The sequence below is a fragment of the Camelus ferus genome, chromosome 3, assembly GCF_009834535.1.
Source record: "Camelus ferus isolate YT-003-E chromosome 3, BCGSAC_Cfer_1.0, whole genome shotgun sequence".
NCBI lineage: Eukaryota > Metazoa > Chordata > Mammalia > Artiodactyla > Camelidae > Camelus > Camelus ferus.
In genome coordinates, this window is record NC_045698.1 from 94,927,815 (window position 1) to 94,947,423 (window position 19,609).

The 19,609-nt window shown below is 38.4% G+C and overlaps 1 protein-coding gene and 1 long non-coding RNA gene across 2 annotated transcripts in view; one reads left to right on the plus strand and one right to left on the minus strand.

Annotated features, from left to right (window-relative positions):
• The window catches only part of LOC116662720, a 114,702-nt gene extending 109,361 nt beyond the window's left edge, over positions 1–5,341 (plus strand). The window contains exon 7 of the long non-coding RNA XR_004318727.1: positions 5,217–5,341. This is a non-coding gene — a long non-coding RNA (uncharacterized LOC116662720). The remainder of the gene's footprint in view (positions 1–5,216) is intronic.
• Positions 1–14,343, minus strand: part of TRPC7 (transient receptor potential cation channel subfamily C member 7) — a 118,763-nt gene extending 104,420 nt beyond the window's left edge. The window contains 2 exon segments of the mRNA XM_006180300.2: positions 5,387–6,164; positions 14,038–14,343. Of these exon segments, the coding sequence (XP_006180362.1) occupies positions 5,387–6,164; positions 14,038–14,039 (780 nt within the window). The 5' untranslated portion in view covers positions 14,040–14,343.
• Positions 14,344–19,609: the final 5,266 nt, after the last annotated feature.

The following is a 19,609-nucleotide window of genomic DNA, read 5'->3' on the forward strand; positions in this document are numbered from 1 at the left end:
GGACACATTAATTAGCTCATTTTCCTGTGATGACTCATCAGTGAAAGCTCAGGTGAAAGTGCTCCTCCAGACACTTAGGTAGAAAAATAGAAAAAGACAAAGTTAACATGGGGAGAATCACTTCTGTCCTTCTCCTGAGATAAGCCAATGCCTGGATCTTGCTCTCAGATCTGGAGACCGGCACATGTACTCTGACTGCCCTTTACCTGCACATGCTCAGTGGGGGGGCGTTCTGTCGTAGCTCATCAACTGACATTTGTGAACTGTCTCTTCTCTGCTTACATTCTGCATCCTCAGATGCTCAAGTACAGGGCTTGGGTGACACAGTTAGATCTTTGGGGGTCTTTCAGATGGTATATAAGTGAGTGCTTTGAGGATTTTCTGCCTGATTCTCTTAAAAAGCAACAACAACTTGCTTTTAAGACCTGTAGCCTTCATGGTTTAAAAATATTTTCCCATTAGAAAAGGGAACAGTTTTCAAGTCATTTCCTGTATATTAAACAGGCATTTGTTTGTGCTACTTACTAGCTAAGCTTTCAGACTTCAAGGAAATGTGTTTTCCCAGGACTTTGGCCTATAAAATTTAAAAATACTAAAAATGTTCAAAGGATTTGAGAAGCAGGTGCAAAAACAGATTCCACTAAAGGCTGGGGGCAACAGGCTTATTCAGCTTTTGGTACTGCCCCAGGCCCAGAGTGGGCCTTTTCTCAGTCTTCCTGGCTCCAGACTCCAGGGCTCACATGTGCTCTGGGTTCTCCCTACCAAATACAGAGTCCCTTCCCACCCTACTCTCCTCCTCTTCCCTCTTCCATTTTGATAAGTTTGCAAGCAGATTGCAAACTGTCATCTCAACATCTTTACCTTCCACAATGGGATCTTACTAGAGATGATAGCAGGTGGCAAAGTGGTCTAATTTATCATTATTTGCATTTTTAATCTGTGGTATTTTAAGTTTTTTATGGGTCTTAAAATGGCAACACAAACACTGATACATAATTCATTATCTATTTTTCATAATACACATGGTTAACGACCCATTTACAAACAGAACAATCATCAACACTTTAAGCAAGATGAACTTACAGCTTTAGCTTTTTTGCCCCCTGCTCTTCCCCTCTGTAGTCTATAAGAATAAATTCCTTGTGACTGAAGCAGTCTGTAGCTTTCATGCTGATGTTTTGTCAACTAGAGCCTTCTCAGTTGTAGCTTTGTTATTATTCAGAATGACTGAATCTTAAATAACTAAGATAAAGTGTTTGTTGGACTTCCACAGTTCCTTGACTTGGGAACATTGGGTGTCAATTTAAGCAAAAGGTGAGAGAGCAAGAGGAATACTTTCAATCCCCATCCTGCTTTCTCTATCTTTCCAAAGCCCTGAACCTCATTCTACAATATTCTCTTGTGATATTTTCCTTCCTTCTCCTCTCCACACCCCTGTTGTACATTGCTGTTAGCATAACTCTAGGTTGGAGCAAGATGAACACCTGTAATCCTTTTGAAATGGCAGTTCCACAGATAAACAACATACACAGACAGAATGCCCAGGACTTTCACAGGAAGGGCACCAGCAAAATAAAGGGGGCCCCAAGCAGTTTTATCATGAGAATGATCAGTGAAGAAAACCAAGCAGACTAACTCAAGAGAAATGTAAAGACCTTGTTGTGTTCTTGGTGGCTGAAGCTGTTACTCAACTGAGACAAATTCCTTGTTTTTCCATGCTACTCCAGGTGCCTCTGTAGAGACGCTGTTCCATCAGGATGAAACACCTCTGAATAGTTCATCCCATACAGATCTTCCCCTTCTTTGTCTCCTACTGTGTAGATAAATCAGTTAACCAAAATATCATTTGTGGGCAGTACTCCCAGATCCCACATGTTATATACAGTGGGCAAGACCAAGAAGACACTCTCTGCTCCCTGGGAGTTTAGTGGTCATTGACACCAGACAGTGCAGCCTATGATTGGTCTTCAGTTATTTAACATGAGATGGTTTTATCCCTTCAACCACCATGTAACCTGTAGAGCTTTCCCATTTCACCAGGTCTATCTAATACCTTTGTTAAACCCATTGGTGTTAGAAGAGTTTAAATCATAGGTAAAAGTAATCACTTACTTCATCAGTCGAAATGATTATCCTTTTTTAGGATTTCCTTTATTCAGGTATTTATGGAATGCTTACTTGATTACTGGGCACCATTCATGGCATTAGGAAAGCCTCACTGGCCACATCAAGTTTTAATGTCTTTCTACAGCCCATAAGATTAGAGAGACATAAGAAAATCCTTGACCAGTTGCATAATTTCCACACTAAAAATAATGGCTTGCTAGCAGACATCTGACTCCAGCAACAATTTACTGGAGACCTTGACATTGGCTGTACTTCTTGCTAATGACTAAACTTTCTTCTGGTGATAAATTAAAAGGACTCCAAAAACAATAGCTTGGGCAACTGAATCCAGGTTTTCATGTATAATATGTTCCAGTCAGGAAGAGTCACTCCCAGAATGAGTGTTTTAGAGAATGTGGAAGATGACATATGACATCTGCAGTGGGAACCTGATAGCTTTTTTACACAGGTGGTAGCATCGGACCACCTCCATAACACATGGCTACAGTCATCAATGTGTAGTCCCTTTAAAGCAGAACAGATGCCTGAAGAGTGCATTTTAGAACACATCACTTGCTCTTTATTATTTTATTATAGTTTGACTTCCTTCTTGCTAATAAGCTGCTCTCTTGTCTGAGATTTATAATGTGAAGAATGCACATACAAGGATAGTTGAATAAGTAATAAAGTTCTAAAGGAATGCTTTATGTTAATTTATAATGCACCATTTGTCGACAATCTGAAAGACACTTATTTCAAACAAAGGTAGCTAGGGGGATGTTAATAGCCAGCAAATGTATTTATGCTAGCTCTTATTCTTTGCATTGTAGAAAAGATTTGTCATCATGTTAGTCATGTTCTTAATTGTACATAATTTTCATAATTTACTTTTTAAATCAAAATATCATAGTAGATGTTTTCAACAAACTCCCAGTTTTAGATATTATATATACTAAAATATGTCAGACTTTAGGTTTTATAAAGAAAACAAATGGTGTAGATATACTTCCGAATGTCAGTCTAGCTTCATTTTATTTGATAAGGCTGGCATGCTCGCAGATTCCACATAAATATAGAATTGCGCAATTATCCAGATAATCTGGTCCAAAAACATTTTTTGCTTGAATTATTTTTTTCTTAGACAGAAATATCTAAGTTAATTGGTTTAGCCATTTCTTTTATATGGCTTATGCAGTTATAGTCTGAAGCCCAGGGAACAAGCAAAATTCCGCTGAGCTTCCTTGGGACATGACTGACTTCATTGCTGGTAGGTGGAGTTTATTGTACAGAAACAAGGAAATAAGAGGCAATAGCTACATTCCTTGGAAGCTTCTTTGGTTAATCTCTGTGTCTGCATCCACCAATTTTTCTAGATGAGGCTATGAACATTACAGGATTTATGGAAGAGGCTCCAATTCAGTAGATGGGTCCAAGACGAGGGGACAGATGGAGTAAAATTAGTTTAATTATAGGATTTTTCATCTGTTCATAGTTTGTGGTGCCCTGCAGCTTTCTGTAGGCCTGGCTCCTCTGTGCCTGACTGTGGGTGATTCCATTCCTGCAGAGAGGCTTCAGTGGCCTCAAGCATGTTCAACTAAATTATCCCTCTGTAGTCCCAGTGCTTCACACTTCATATCTTCTAAATCATCTTACCTACCAGTCAAGTAAATTTCCAAAACCGTAGTTTTCATTTTAGTCTCCTAATCACGAATTTTCATTGGCCTCCATTTCCTACAGGGTAACATCCAAATTGCTCAGTTTGACATGCAGGGCCTTCTGAGACCTGCCCACTCATCTCTTCAGCTCTCCTCCTGTGTGCCCCTGCAGGAAATGTCTGTTGTAGTCACATAGAGCTTCTCATCAGTGGCTTGCCTGCTGTGGGCCGTTCTGGACCTTACCTTCACTTGCCTTCCCTGAATGCCTACCTCTCTCTTCCCACTAATTCAATTCCTCCTGCTTAATAAAGCCCAGCTCAATTCTGTTTCCTACTTTGAGATCTCCCGGAACAGGGTGGTCCTTTGATGTGAGTTGGTACCCATCCTTGTCCACCTGATTGTGTCCCATGCAGGGGCAACTCTTGCACATGACAATGAACTTTTCTCCTGCAGGTGACATCTCTTCCCAGCTCCATTGTGAGCCCCACATGTGATACCTTTTTGCTTGCTCCCTGACATCACAGACTCTGATTGAATGGCAGGATGAAAAATTATGAGCCCAGCTGTAGTTTCTAGTCTTTAAGCCACACCTTCTGCAGTGGAAGGTGTCTTTCAGATAGAGACAAATGAAACTTTGAGAAGCCCAATGCATGAACAAGTCCTCTGACTTACAATTTCCCAGGATGGCTAAAAGCTGGCTCTGGGGTCTGAGTGCCTGGATTAGAACAGTGGTTTTACTACTTACTGGCTATAGGGTACCTCTCTACCTCTGTGCTCTAATATACTATGGGGATAATAATGGTACCCATACCAATGGTTGTTGAGGGGATTAAACAGTATCCTGTAGGTAAGGAAGCTACTACTTGGCACAAAATAAATATTGGTCTCAATTTATTAAACTGTCAAAAGAATTAGGTTCCAGTCTTCTCTATCAGGGTGAGAGTCAGTTGATAGTAAAAGCACAGAACCACTATTGAATAATGGACTTTAGAGATGGGTCTTCATCCTCTGAGTTGGCCTGGAAATTCCGGGTATTTTCAGGGGGGTTGCTCTGGGCCCATCTACTGGGATGACAAACCTAACTACAGAGACAGTTTTATTTTCATTTTCATGTACCTCCTCCTCAGCCCTTTGATAGAACCGCAAGCCTTTCTCAATTTAGCAAGCACTTACTATTGTATCTACAGTCCACACAGTCCAGGATGCATTAGAGATATGAACAAGACAAATGAAAACTCTACAGGTGAGACAGTCAAGAAGTCCAAAACTGGAACTCGGAAACAACCGCATGTATCCCAGACATACCTGGGCTGCCCAGGGCAGAGGGGAGGCAATTACACCAGAACCACAGAATAATCTTGCCTGTGTGACAAACACATGGATTTGTTTTTGTCATCTCTTGACCACATTTATGTGGTTTCAAATATTTCATCTAATGGGCTGCTTTTCCTTCAGGCCTACTTCTGACACAGGTTGGAGGTTCCCTTCCTCCCTGTAAGCCTGAACAGGCAAGACCGTGAGTCCTGCACCCTCCATTAGACGGGAAGACAACCCATTTGGCTATTGGACACACCCGGAAGAGCCCATCGGGCAATCTGCCTGCTGGTGGTAAGTGGGAGAGTTACCTTGAATTCAGTCTCAATGTTGGCTAGTCTGGCTAACTCGTTGCTTAGCTCCAGCGCCGTGAGGACAGGGTCTTCACTGGACAGGGACAAGTAGGCAGCGCTTGCCAGTCCCTTGTAAGCGTTCATGCGGGAGCGGGAGTGGCTGAAGGAGTCCTTCCGCTGCTTCTCAGTGCACTCGTTGCACTTGCAGAAGTAGTCGTGGGGCCGCTCGATGCGGGCGCCCTTGAGCAGGAGGATGTGCACGATCTCGTACTCTTGGCAGTGGGCTGCCAGGATGATGGGCGTGATGTCGTGGGAGAAGCGCGTGCCGTCCTCGTCGTAGGCATAGAAGTCGTCGTCGCGCAGCTCCTGCTCCAGCGGGCTGAGTGTCAGGCGCTGGCCCTGCGCGAAGGCTGGGTGGTTGAGGATGGCTTCCACGATGCGCACGTAGCCCTTACTTATGGCCAACAACAGCGCGTCCCCCACCCGCGCCAGGTTCTCCTTCTTGAGCAGCAGCTCTGTGACCTCCAGGTGCTCGTTGCCCACAGCCAGCTGCAGTGCATTCTGCCCCATGTAGTCTACGCAGTTGAAGTTGAGGGTCTTGGACTCCTCCAGCATTTTCCTGACCACTGGGATGTTGCCATACTCGGCCGAGTCCAGGAAGCGCTCCTCCTCCGGCGTCAGACTCGTTCCCTTCTCGTTAAACATGTAGGCGGGACCGCGGATGGCCTGCCTGCGGCCCTTTTCCCTCAGTGTTGTGTGCCGGCGCTGCATGTTTTTGAAGGTGCTGTTCCCCAACCTGTGGGACAACAAGGCAGAGATGCTGAATACTCTCCCAGGGGCTTGCAGGTGCCCCAGGGGCAGAGCAAACAACAAGGTTGAGATGAAAAAGAATGTCATGACTGGAATCTTACGAGAAATTATGAAATCTTATTAGAAATCATTGTTTTAGCACTGAGATTAAGACAGGTTGGATAACCTGCACTATTCTTTTACAAACGGAAAGGTGTCGATTTAGTTACTTAGCATCTATACCCCTGGGGTGGAGGATTGGCTGCAGAGCTGAAATGTGGATTTAAGCAGAGGGAGGTCGAGAGTGTGGGGGTCATGATGTAGCTGAAAACAGGCCAAGGCCTGTTTTATTGCCATTTGTGTCAAGTTGAGCATGTCCCTTAACTTCTCTGCGCATTAGTAATGTTTCTCTGTGTGTCTGCCAGTGCGACGGGGATAACTTTTTGTGTGCCATAGAGTCCATGGGAGGATTAAATGAGGTAACATGCATGTAGAACACACTCAGTCGATGTTGGTTTTATTCTGTCCTCTCCTGCCTGTTGGTGTACCCAGTTCTTCAAGGACTCTGCCATAGAGGTGGCCACCTTGGATACTGCTGCCTTTGCTTCAGGTATGTTGCCCCCATTGAACCTCCTTCACTGTGACAGACCTGGAGCAACGTGCAAGCGTGGCCACACACCTCTTGTTTCTACATTCAGTGCTATTCTGCACTGGGATTGTGCTTTCTTTCTTGCCCCCATGGAGCCTGAGCAACTACTAAGGGCACATTGTGGCAGGGAGCTGCCCTAGACTCACTGCCACTTACTGATGGCCACTGAAACAGCCTTCCTGAGGAAATTCAGCCTTTGTTTCTTAAGATCAAACCTGAATTTTTATATGGACAGAAGAACAGTGTAATTTATATGTATGTTCATTTCTAATGTGTTGTTCTTTCCCATTGTGTCATAATGTAGACATTAATACTAATACTATTAGTAGCAGTTGGCGACACTTACTAAGCACCTCTGATATGCCAGGAACTATACTAAGAAGTTAGTGTACTTCACATAGATAATCTGTGTAATTCTTACTTAAACTCTATGAGGTGGATACTATAATTGTCCTTACTCAGATGAAGATCCCTAGACAAGTGGGGCTAAGAGACAGGCTTTGAAGTAGGAAGGTCCAGAGTAGGAATCCTGGCTCTATCTTTTGCCAGCGTTGTGACTTTGGACAAGTTTGTCAGGGTTTTAAGATGGCAGGCTAGAGAGAATAATAGCTGCCGTGTAATTTGAGGTTGAGCTGGAAACCCCATCTCTAACTCACCTTGACTTCTGGAGTGGGTCCCCAGTTCAAGATGCTTCCACTGTAGAATAGAGAGCCCCTAATTCTCTACACACTTGAGCATCTCAAACTTTTTTGATTCTCCAATTGTCCCTACTCATATTTTCTAATCTCTTTTTCTAGTCTACCCCAACTCAAGGTATTCAAATAATATTAGAATGGTATGCATTTCAGTAAGAAACCATCTATTCTAAAGAGTAAGTACTTGGGGATTTGTTTTGAACTATTTTCCATGTTCCCAACTGTCTTTTTTGTTATTGGTCATGTCTCCATGCATCAAGAATACTCACTATTTCACTTAAGTCGTTTGTAAAAATTAAGCAAAGTAATCACAGAGGAAGGCTTTTAAATTATACACAGTGTTTTGAGATTTTTTTTTTTTAAAGTAGTGTCATTTAGTCTTGTGATTTCTAAAAATTTGGGCTCTATTTAGTTTTCTGCTTATTTTTTCTTTTGACATCCTCGAACCCTTTTGCTTTTAGCTCCTTTTGGGGCCCTGATCTGGTATAAAGAAGAGACTTGGAGGTCTCATACTCTAATCCTGCCTAGGCCTGAGTCACACTTCTTGGGAGAATCTGCTGAACTATTCAGTGGAGCAGCTTCTTCATCTTCAGAAAAGTAAAAGGAATAATGATGGGCAACTCCCTGAAAAGGCAGTTGTGGGTGATAAATCCTAATATAGAGCTCTGTGCTCTTTTAGGAAGAGTGTCTGAACTACTATCCACTTTTCTGAAGTGCAGGTTGATAAAAGATTGCTGGAGAAAAGATTCTCAAGATTCAAGTTTATGAGTTCCTTCTGAACCCATTTCTGTCAACAATGCCATCATTCCAGGGAGAGAGGCTGCTTGTTGATGCCAGTGCAGACTGTAGATTGGGAGTCCAGGAGAGATCTTTACAGGAGAGAGAAGGAGTCACAAAGTGGGCACAGGTATTTATTATTATGTTTTTCAGAAGACAAGGAGGTGACTGAGTTGAAAGCTAAGCAGTCACTTCCTTTGTGTCCCCAAAGGGCCTTGTTTCAGAAGACATGAACTCAGTTTCAAGATCTGTCATCTGAGTACACACTCTCAGGTGGGAATTATTCCCACAGAAGACTTTAACTCTTTCTCATGAAATTACTCAGCCTGTCCTATGCTGAGGCTTCTCCCCTCGCAGGGCTACCTCTCTGAACTTGCCGTCACATCTCAACCTGAGAAAAGTCCCTTTCCACTCAAGAGCATCTGAGCAATGTGTCAGAGATGAAACAGTAACTGTCCTAGAAGGAGACAGACCTTGAGATTGATTCCATATCACTTTTCCATTAGAGATCTGTTCAAGAGGGAGATAAGTCAGACTCCAAGGTCAAGAGTACACAACTATTATATAGCAATAAACCATGGAGAGACTAATTCAAAGGAAATATAAAAAATACAGAACCAAGTCAGAGCAGAGAAACATTTCACAGGGAACACATAAGTACCCAATCTAAACTGAGTCCATATGAATGTCATAGACGCTGTAGCCTAAAAACTTAAAGGATGTTAAAGAATCATTTGTTAATTCCCCTCATTAAACGAACAAAAAAAGCAAGATGTTAACATTCTCATTTTTAGGTAGAGAAACTGAAGGTGATGAAGCATAAAGACTAAACCTTAGGGCAAACAATTTCTGCACAAGAATAGAGCATCATATAAATCTTGATGTTTCTATAACAATTATGTTTTATCAAAGAAAAAAAATGTATGTGTATGGCTAGTATTTGTCTTCACCGCTTGACATGCATTTTTCTGAATGACCTTGAAAGCAGACACCCAGAAGTTTTAGGAAATAAACAAGTCTCTCTTTCCCATCCTTTAATACCTTGACTTTGAGATAGATTTGGATGCTCACAGAATTGTCAGTTCTGTTCCTTTCCTTACAGAATCTGGCACTGATGAAACGTTATGGGACTCAAGTCACCTTTGTATGCAAGCATATAGTGGGACATGCTACTCAGTGAGGTTGCTCCCAACATAAGGGATTTCACAGCAGCCACATGAATTGATCCAGATACTGATGGAGGCCTTTCTACCTCACTGGGGCTTCTTATTAGTTCTGTCTTCTATTCTAATAGTGCTTTTAAACATTGGTTTTACTTTTTTGGCTTTGTTAAGGTATAAACTGACAAATTGTAAAATATTTAAAGTGTATCCTGTAGTGATTTGATATGTGTATACACCATGAAAAGAATCCCATCATCTTGTTAATTAACACATCCATAACCATATATATATGGGTGTTTTGGTTAGAACATTTAAGTTCTACTGTCTTAGCAGATTTCAATCGTATAATGCAGTGTTATCAACTATAGTTACCATATTTTACATTAGATCTTCAGGACCTTATTCATCTTATAGCTGGAAGTTTGTACCTCTTTACCACTCTCTCCCTATTTCCCCCATTTAAACATTTATACACCTTTGACAATATTTAACCATTGTATCCTTGCCATTTAATCTTGACATTATAAGTAGTCAGACTTTAGCGATGCATTTCACATGGATTGGGAAGAATCCACAGAGCATGCTATGTCAGAAAGATAAAGTCATTTGGTCCACAGTAGCTGTGGCCAAAGCTTACACTCATGAGTCAGATATGTTGCTCTGCTGGACTCTGGGATCTTGACATAGTTTTACTGCCAATAATGAGCTAAGTGATTCTCTCTAAAATACAGTTAGCATTTGATTGCCCTTACTTTAATATTTTTCTTAAAAATGAACTTTGAATGCAAATGCTTTTTTATTTGCATATATTATTAAGATAACAAGTGATCAAACTCATCTAATACCTCAATTAATATACTGTGTTTTTCATTTTCCATAAATGCATGCATTGACATTTGATGTCATTGAAAAAGGGGTTCCAGGGGAAACAAAACTGTATTTGAGAGGAGGACTAATTATTAAACTCCCTCTTGATCCCTTGGTTGCTATTTTTATCAGGCTTCTCTTACAGATGCATCAGCCAGTCTGAAGGAAGCCAGATGTCATTGATCCACAAAAAGTATGAATTCTACACCCTAAGTCCAGCTGCAAAAGAGCATGACCACAGAGCTTTTTGGAGACAGGGATTGTGGTTGATTACTGGTGAAGAAAAGGCCACACTTAATCAAAATGTCTTTTTGGAGATATTTGTTGTCTTTTTTGTGTGAAATAGCTACATGCACCATAGGTCTTTGTAGAAATTATCCTAGTCTGAAACAAATTCAGTCTGTAACCTTCCACAGCTAAACATAGAACCAAACAAATCCAAGAGTCAGATCAGTCATCCAGGAAAAACCCAGCTCTGGTCTGTGTATCATCTCCCAGGTGTACATATTCTTGAATTTTAGTCCAGAGCAACAGAGATCAAATGGTCGGGTGATTGGGAGTTTTCTCCTAAACCTCATTTCTCTTACCAATAGAAAGGAAATAATAAAATCTATCCTCCATGTGCCTCACGACTCCAGTGAAGATGAAATAATGTGTATCAAATGCCCTGGATACTGTAAAGCCTTACACAAATGTCCATGACAATAATGATGAAAACCTTACATATTAGTACACTTAAGTAAATGATTGTAAATTGGCTTCCATTTTGCTCTACACTAATATATTAAACTTAGCTATTTTTCTAAATGACTGTGTAATAGTAAGAGTTAATATATATTACACATTTGCCATGTGACAGACACTGTGCTAAATGATTTACATGAATTGTTTTAAATTCACACAAATTGTATGATAAATTTAGCTATTTTCCTTAATGACTATAATGATTAACATTTATTATACATTAACCACATTGCAGGCACCATGTACTGAATACTTTACATGCATTATCATTTTAAATTCTCATCAACTACTATAGGATATAGGTGCTATTGTCATTCCCATTTAATAGATGATAAAGTGAGGCTCAGATAAATTAACCACTTTTAACTACACAACTTGTGAGGCTACACAGTCTATGAATGGTAGACCCACTGTAAGAAGTTCTCATCTGCCTGATTTCGAAGCCCATGCTTTTAGCTGGTATTCTGCTGCCATCCATCTTCTTCCTGCATTTTTTCTAAGTTTCTTTAGACTGCAGATTTTCCAACTGGAGTGCAGGATCCTTAAGAGCAGGAGAATTACTTGTTTATATGGTATATGTATATGGTAAATGATATATGGATGCCTGGCATTTGGTGCATGGTCACATAAGTTAATTCTTAAATACTTGAATTTGGGTTGGTTATTAAAGAAGATCAGTAAAACAGAGGTGTTAATGTTTACCAGTGTCCTCCTTAGAAATGCAGGAACCATATAATCCTATGACTACTATTTCCTATTTGTAACTGACAACTTTTAAAATAAGGTGTGAGCTCCAAAGGAAAATTAGTTTCCAGTTAGCTTCACTGTAAATGATGGTCCGTAAGTTGCTAGGTGAGACTGCTAGTATCAGAGGATGTACTAAGTACTATGGGTGACTGGGGCAGATAACTGAGGCATTCTTACTACTTCAGAATACTCCTAAATTTTAAAATATATTTCCAGAGGGATCCAACTTATTTCTATGTATCATCTTCTTTATTCTGTTGGAGTTGAGGTGGGATAGTACATATAAATTACAGTGCTTACTAAGTGCTCTAGTAATAATTGGATAATATTAACTATTTTAGTTTAATACAGTTATAATCATTGTGGATCCAAAGCAATAATAATTGTGAATCCAAAGCATTCAAGTTCCTACCCAAGCTAATGAAAATAATTTGCTTGTATAGCACATATACTTTGAATTAAAAAAGATATTCAGTTATTTACTCCATGAATGTGCATGAGTTCATACACCTTTTGCCAGTCAGGTCCTACAGGAAACAAGCAAAGTACCTTTCTGCTACTTATTACAATATATTATATTGAGGTATACTTTCCAAACACTTCTACTAATGTGGGATTTTTTCCCATTGCATCTTAGATTGAAAAATATTATCCAGTGTTCCTGAATGTTAAAAATGGTTTTATCAGTAATTTATTTTTCACCAAATGACATCTTCTCTGGATGAGAGTGTTCTCAGGATTTTCAAACTACCTTATGAATTAGCCATCCAAGTATAACAGTGCTTTGTGTGTGCTTCTTTTATTTCTGTTTTCTTTTTAAATCCTTATTTATCTATTTGGAATTGGTAGGTTATGGAACTGGATGTCTGTATCTCATTGTGTATAGCTTGAGATAGAGCTGGAACAACAAGTTCTAAGAGTTACATTTCCCCCCCAAAGATTCATCTTGGAATTAAATAGATATGTGTAACCTTTTCATTGTTTATTGACTTCTGTGACAAGAGTCTGAAATGAACGTGTACTAGCAAAAAAGTGAGAGACCCTTAAATCATGAAATGACAATACTGAGAAAAGTAACATGCTGAATATTTGTTGGCGGGTGGCGTGATTGGGGAGGATAATGATTGCTTTTCTTAAGCAAGAGATCCTCTCACGCAGGATACCATATGCATCTGTAATTAGCCTCAGTGAGGCTCCATGTAGTTTTGATTTTTTTCTGGGTTAATTACTGCCTAAAGGAGTTAGCTAGTCTCCATGCCCCTAAGCTTAGGAGCAAGTGTTTTTAGAAGTAAATTTTTGTGAACTTATACTTGTGACATAGAACCCTTGGTAAATTGTTAGATAACTGAACTAATGTCATTGTTTAGAAGATCTTAGAGAGTGAGTTTGAATCATATCCATACTGAATATTCTGGATTTAATGTGAATTCATTCATAAATCTGGTGTGTGCCCAGTGTTCAGAAATAGGACCCACCAGCAGGTGGCATTCTGAGGCAAAAATTCACTGAGTACCACCAGACAGGGTCAATCATTGCTTCTTTCAGATCTACCCTAAATCCATTAAGCCTTTAAATCACAATTAATGGCAATAGCATCCTGGTTATGTCTACTCAACTATACTTAAGCGAATTTACAACCTCAAACTTAAAGAGGGAGATTCTGTATTGCAGTTTCAAAGCTTGTGTCAAAGCCCTGCCAGATTTCATCTCTTTTATTAAAAGCATGTTCATCTTACAAAGAAATGGTTGTCTAAAGGACATGTTTTCAACAAAGAAAAGGAAAGAAAAATAATAGTCTCCTTCTTCCTACCTATAGTTCTTTAGTAGTGGCTACTTATTAAAATACAGCCTTCTTCTTCCTCCTACTCCCATATTTATATTAAAATAAATACAACAACACACACAAAATCAAATAAAAAAGCTGCCAGTAGTGAAGTAGAAGAAACAACACACATACTTTCTTCTAGGAATAAAACTACACTCTAGTACAAAAGGACTGGGCTACCAGGATGAGTTGTCTGTTTCTGAAAGGCTTTGTAAACTTAAACTTTCAATTAAAAGTTAAAAAAAAAATTCTTACCAACCCAGCAGATAAGACTTCAGATCCAGATTTACATCTAAAAATCCAAGCAGAGCACAAGAGGGATAGGGCTAATAAATAGAAGTTTAATTCCATATTCAGCTAGAAAACAGCCTCTACTGGAAAAATAATATGAGAGAACCATCATAGCTGCTTACATTGAGGATGAAATACGCAGACTTGTTCCTTCTTTAAATGACCGGAATCCGGTGTTGAGTCGCAGAAATCTGGCTCCCCATGAGTGATAGCCGGATAGATACCGCTCTCCGTGGTGCTGAAGTATGGAGCTGGTCGAGTGAGTAGAGTTGCGAGAATGTGAAAGCGCACTCCACTGTCCTTTGTGTTGCAATAGTAAAAACTCGTCTTCCGAGGCAGACCCGCTTTACTGTTCTTTTCCCAATCTGGGGAAAATTTCTCAGGGAACATGAAGGAGAAAGATCCGTGTGTGAGAGACTGGCAGGCAGCGTGGTGATGGGTTGTTATAGTCCCCACCCCCTCTCCCAGTAGCTTTGAGAGGGAGGTAGCAACTCTGCCTTCCTACCGCAGCTCCTCAGGATTTCTACCTGCCCCCACCTCATGCCCCAGAACAGCGCATATAACACACACACACACACACACACACGCACACACACACACACACACCCCTCAATTATATAACGTAGCAGGTTCTGGCTCCTGAAACAGACTGTTCATCTGTTGAAACGAATGAAAAATGAGGAATGAACTAGTTTCCTACCTGTTGTGTCTGTGTGTTTACCAAGGAAAAGAGTTGAGAAGAAAACTGAAATCGGAGGAACTCAAAGAATAACAGTAGTTTACTTTAATATGCTTTATGGTCACACCCGACTTTGTCTTCTGTGACTGATGCATTTTCTAACTGTAACCTTCTGTTTGATGATCTTTTAGCATTGTCTAGGATCAGGTAGAGGTCAGTGATGTAGATCAAGTCTGATACTAGTAACAAGACTTTAAAAGTGTTAGCTCTCATTTATAGCTTTCCATTTTTTGAAAGGAAATTCCTAGTGCAAAAACCCATTTCCCCACAGTCCCCAATCTCACCAATTGCTATGTTAACAAATGACCTACAGTTCTTAAACACTTAAGTATTTTGATGGCCTGATTGGAGAGAAACCTCCTTAATTGAAATATTACCTGTGTGAAAGAAACTTACCTGGGTCACTGAACTAATAAACAGAGTGTTTATTCTTTGAAACCAATTCATGGGTAACAACTGACAGTATTAAAGACTGTCTCTGTGTGCACATACAGTACTCAGGATTAAAGAGGTGGCTTTAATACATTTTGCACAATGCCATTCTAGGTTTATAGACAAATCAGATTACACTGGTAGCTAATAGATACCTATGCTATTAGCATTTTCTTTGCTTACAACATGGTGTGTGGGGAAAGACCCTGGAGTTTTTATTCACATGTTAACTGTGTGACCTTGGGCATAATGCTTAACCTCACTGAATCTCAGTCTTTTCATATGTAAATAGTTAGTGAAAATGGGTAATAATGCTTTTTTTCCCCAAATGCATGATAATAATTGATAGACATAGCATATACGAAACACCCAGAAGAGTTCACATTTAAGAGATGCATAGTAAGTTTGAGTGTTCTTCTTCCACTCCTTGTTTAAGAGAAGTTAAAGTAGTTATCTGGTTAAAACTCCAAAAAGCTTGATAACAAACTAATTTTTATTTCTATAAGCCTCCACACAAGCTCTCCAGCATTAATGATTGTGCTTTATTAGACGAAATACTATTTTAAAAAGAAATTTCCTTAACATTAAGACTTTTCCTTTAAATTTTTTATAGACTTGAAGGACAAGGGAATTTTATTTTTAGTTAGAATCAGCAATAAATACGTTTAACTCATTTTAAATAAAATGTTAATGAATTAAGAGCTATTTAGTATTACACTGAAGTGTAGAACAAAATATATAAAGCCAACAAAAGTGTCTTACACAACCCCAAAGTTAGAAGATTAGCTATGACACTGATAATATCCCTTTAATTGGGATTCGCATCATTGTGATTAGTGAAGCAATATAGAATAAGATACTCTTAATTATGAAATACTTTCTGAAGAATACTAGGTTGTGGCTTTTAGTTGATAATGATGGAAATGAAGTCTTATTATATTTTGTTTTTAATAAATAACCAAGAGAAATTCTGACATGAACTATGTTCTTTTTTCTACTCATGATGAGCTCATAAAAATACCCCATATTTTTAAAAGTGTGCCAGTGACATTACTACAGTCATGTATATGGAGGAAATGAGCTAATTATTTTATAGATACATATAAACAGAGGATAGGTCAGAATCAGCTCTCCAGAGTGATAGGATAAGATGATGTTTTATGAAGGATCCAACCTTCAGTGTCCTCATTATTAGAAAGATTTATCACTTCTGGAGGATATTATACACAACATTTGGTTCAATGAATAAATACTTGTAATCTGAAAAAGTTACATACATGTCAAAATATTTTCAATATGTAAGACACAGAAGTAACTAGGTCCTCACTATCAACAGTGAAAGTTCAGAAGACGATAGATATCCAAGGTTCCTGTGTAAGGTCTTGAGTTTTGTTTTTTCATAGGCTCACAGTACATAACCACTTCTGGTCAAACTTCTTGTGTTATAATCCAAATATTCCATTCCCCAAGTATATCCCTTAGTTTTATCACCTATAAAAAGGTAGGTAATAGTTTCTCACTTGTAGAGTTACAGTGAAGATAAAATGAGACAAGTCACATAAAGCACTTACAGCAGTGCCTGGCACAAAATCAAAACTCAGCATATGCCAGCTTTCATTCTTTTTTTAAAAACAAAAAAAATTGAGTTATAATTACCATGCAACATTATATTAGTTTCAGCTGTATAACATAGTGATTCAGTTTTTTGTACATTATGAAACAGTCACCACAGTAAGTCCAGTTACCATCCATTACCATACAAGGTTGATACACTGTTACTGACTATATTACCTATGCTGTACATTACATCACTGTGATTTATTTATTTTATAACTGGAAGTTTGTACCTTTTCATCCACTTCACCCATTTCACCCATTCCTCCATCCCCATCCCCTCTGATGACCACCAGTTTGTTCTCCATATCCATGAGTCTGTTTCTGTTTCGTTTGTTTGTTTTGTTTTTTAAATTCTGCATAAGTGAAATCATATGGTATTTGTTTTTCTCTATCTGACTTATTTCACCTAGCATAGTACACTGTAGGTCTATCCATGTTGTTGCAAATGGCAAGATTTCATTCTTTTTTATGGCTGAGTAATATTCACTTCTGTATATATAGCATATCTTTATCCTTTCATTTATTGATGGACACTTAGATTATTTCCATATATTGGCTGTTGTAAATAGTTCTGCAGTGAACATAGGGGTACATATATTTTTCCAAATTAATATTTTCATTTTCTTTGGATAAATGCCTAGAACTGGAGTGGCTGGGTCATATGGTAGTTCAATTTTTATTTTTTTAAGGAAACTCCATGCTATTTTCCAAAGTGGCTGCACCAATTTACATTCTGACCTATAGTGCATAACATCCTCATCAACACTTGCTGTTTCTTGTCTTTTTGATAATAGCCATTTAAACAGGTATGAAGTGGTTTTGATTTGCATCTCCCTGATGATTAGTCATGTTGAACACCTTTTCATATACCTATGTCTGTCTCTTTGTCTGCTTTGTAAAAATGTCTATTCAGGTCCTCTGCCCATTTTTTAATCAGGTTGTTTGCTTTTTTGATGGTTGAGTTGTATTTTGGATATCAACCCTGTATCAGATATGTGATTTGCAAATGTCTTTTCCCAGTTAGTAGGTTGCCTTTTCATTTGGTTGGTGGTTTCTCTCACTGTACAAAAGCTTTTTTGTTTGATGTACTTCTATTTGTTTATTTTTGCTTTCATTGCCCTTGCCTGAGGAGACATTCCAAAAAATATTGCTAATAGTGATATCAAAGGGGTTACTGCCTGTGTTTTATTGTAGGAATTTTATGGCTTTAAGTCTTATATTTAAGCCTCTAATCCATTTTGAGTTCACTTTTGTATATGGTATAATAAAATGGTACCGTTTCATTCCTTTGCAAGTTGCTGTCCAGTTTTCCAATACCATTTATTAAAGAGACTGTCTTTTCCCCATTGTATATTTTTGCCTCTGTTGTTGTAAATTAATTGACCAGATGAACATGGGTTTATTTCTGGGCTCTCTATTCTATTCCATTGATCTTTTTGTCTGTTTTTGTGCCAGTACCATACTGTTTTGGTTACTGTAGCTTTGTAGTATAATTTCAACTCTGGGAGTGTGATGCTTAAGCTTTGTTCTTCTTTCTCAGGATTGCTTTGGCTATTTGGGGGTCTTTTGTGGTTCCATTTAAATTTTAGGATTATTTATTCTAGTTATGTAAAAAAAATACCAGTAGTATTTTGATATTTTTTGATACAGGTTGTATTGTATTTGTAGACTGCTTTGAGTAGTGGGGGCATTTTAATGATGCTGATTCTTCCAGTCCATGAATTTGGACTATTTTTCAGTGTATTTATGTCATCTTCAATTTTTTTTTCCTCAATGTCATGTAGTTTTCAGAGTACAGATCTTTCACCTTGGTTAAATTTATTCTAGGTATTTTATTCTTTTTGGTGCAATTGTAAATGGGATTGTTTCCTTCATTTCTCTTTCTGGTAGTTCATTATTAGTGTATAGAAAAGCAACAGATTACTGTTTATTAATTTTCTATCCTGAAACTTTACTGAATTAATTTATTAGTTCTAATAGTTTTTTGGTGGAGACTTTGGGAGTTTCTAAATACAGTATCATGTTATCTGCAGATGACAGTTTTACTTCTACCTTTCCAGTTTGGATGTCTTTCATTTCTTTTTCTTGCCTAATTACTGTAGCTAAGACTTCTAATACTATGTTGAATAAAAGTAGTGAGACTGGGCATCCTTGTCTTATTTCTGATTTTAGAAAAAAAGCTTTCAGCTTTTCACCTTTCAGTATGTTGTTAGTTATGGGTTTGTCATATATGGCCTTTATTATGTTGAGGTACATTCCTTCTATGCCCACTTTCTGGAGAGTTTTGTTCATAAATAGATGTTGAATTTTATCAAAAGCTTTTTCTGCATCTATTGAGATGATCATAGTTTTGTTAATGTGGTGTGTTACATTGATTTGTGGGTCTTAAACCATCCTTGTAACCCTGGGATGAATCCCACTTGATCATGGTTTATAATATATTGTTGAATTTGGTTTGCTGATTTTTTTTTTTTTTTTTGCATTTATACTCATCAGAGATATTGGCCTGTAATTTTCTTTTTTTGTGGTGTCTTTGTCTGCTTTTGGTATCAGGGTAGTGGTAGCCTCTTAAAATGAGTTTGGAAGTCTTCCTTTCTCTTTAATTTTTTGGAATAATTTGAGAGGGATAGGTATTAACTCTTCTATAAGTGTTTGGAAAATTCACCTGTGAAGTCAGCTGGACCTGGATTTTTGGTTTTTGAGAGTTTTTTTTTTTTTTTATTACTCATTCAATTTTGTTACTAGTAGTTGGTCTATTAAGAATTTCTATTTCTTCATGATTCAGTCTTGGAAAATTATATGTTTCTAGGAATTTATATATATATGTATTTCTAGGTTGTATAATTTGTTAGCATATAATTATTGTATTTTCTTGTGATTTTTTTTTCTGTATTTCCTGAGTGTCA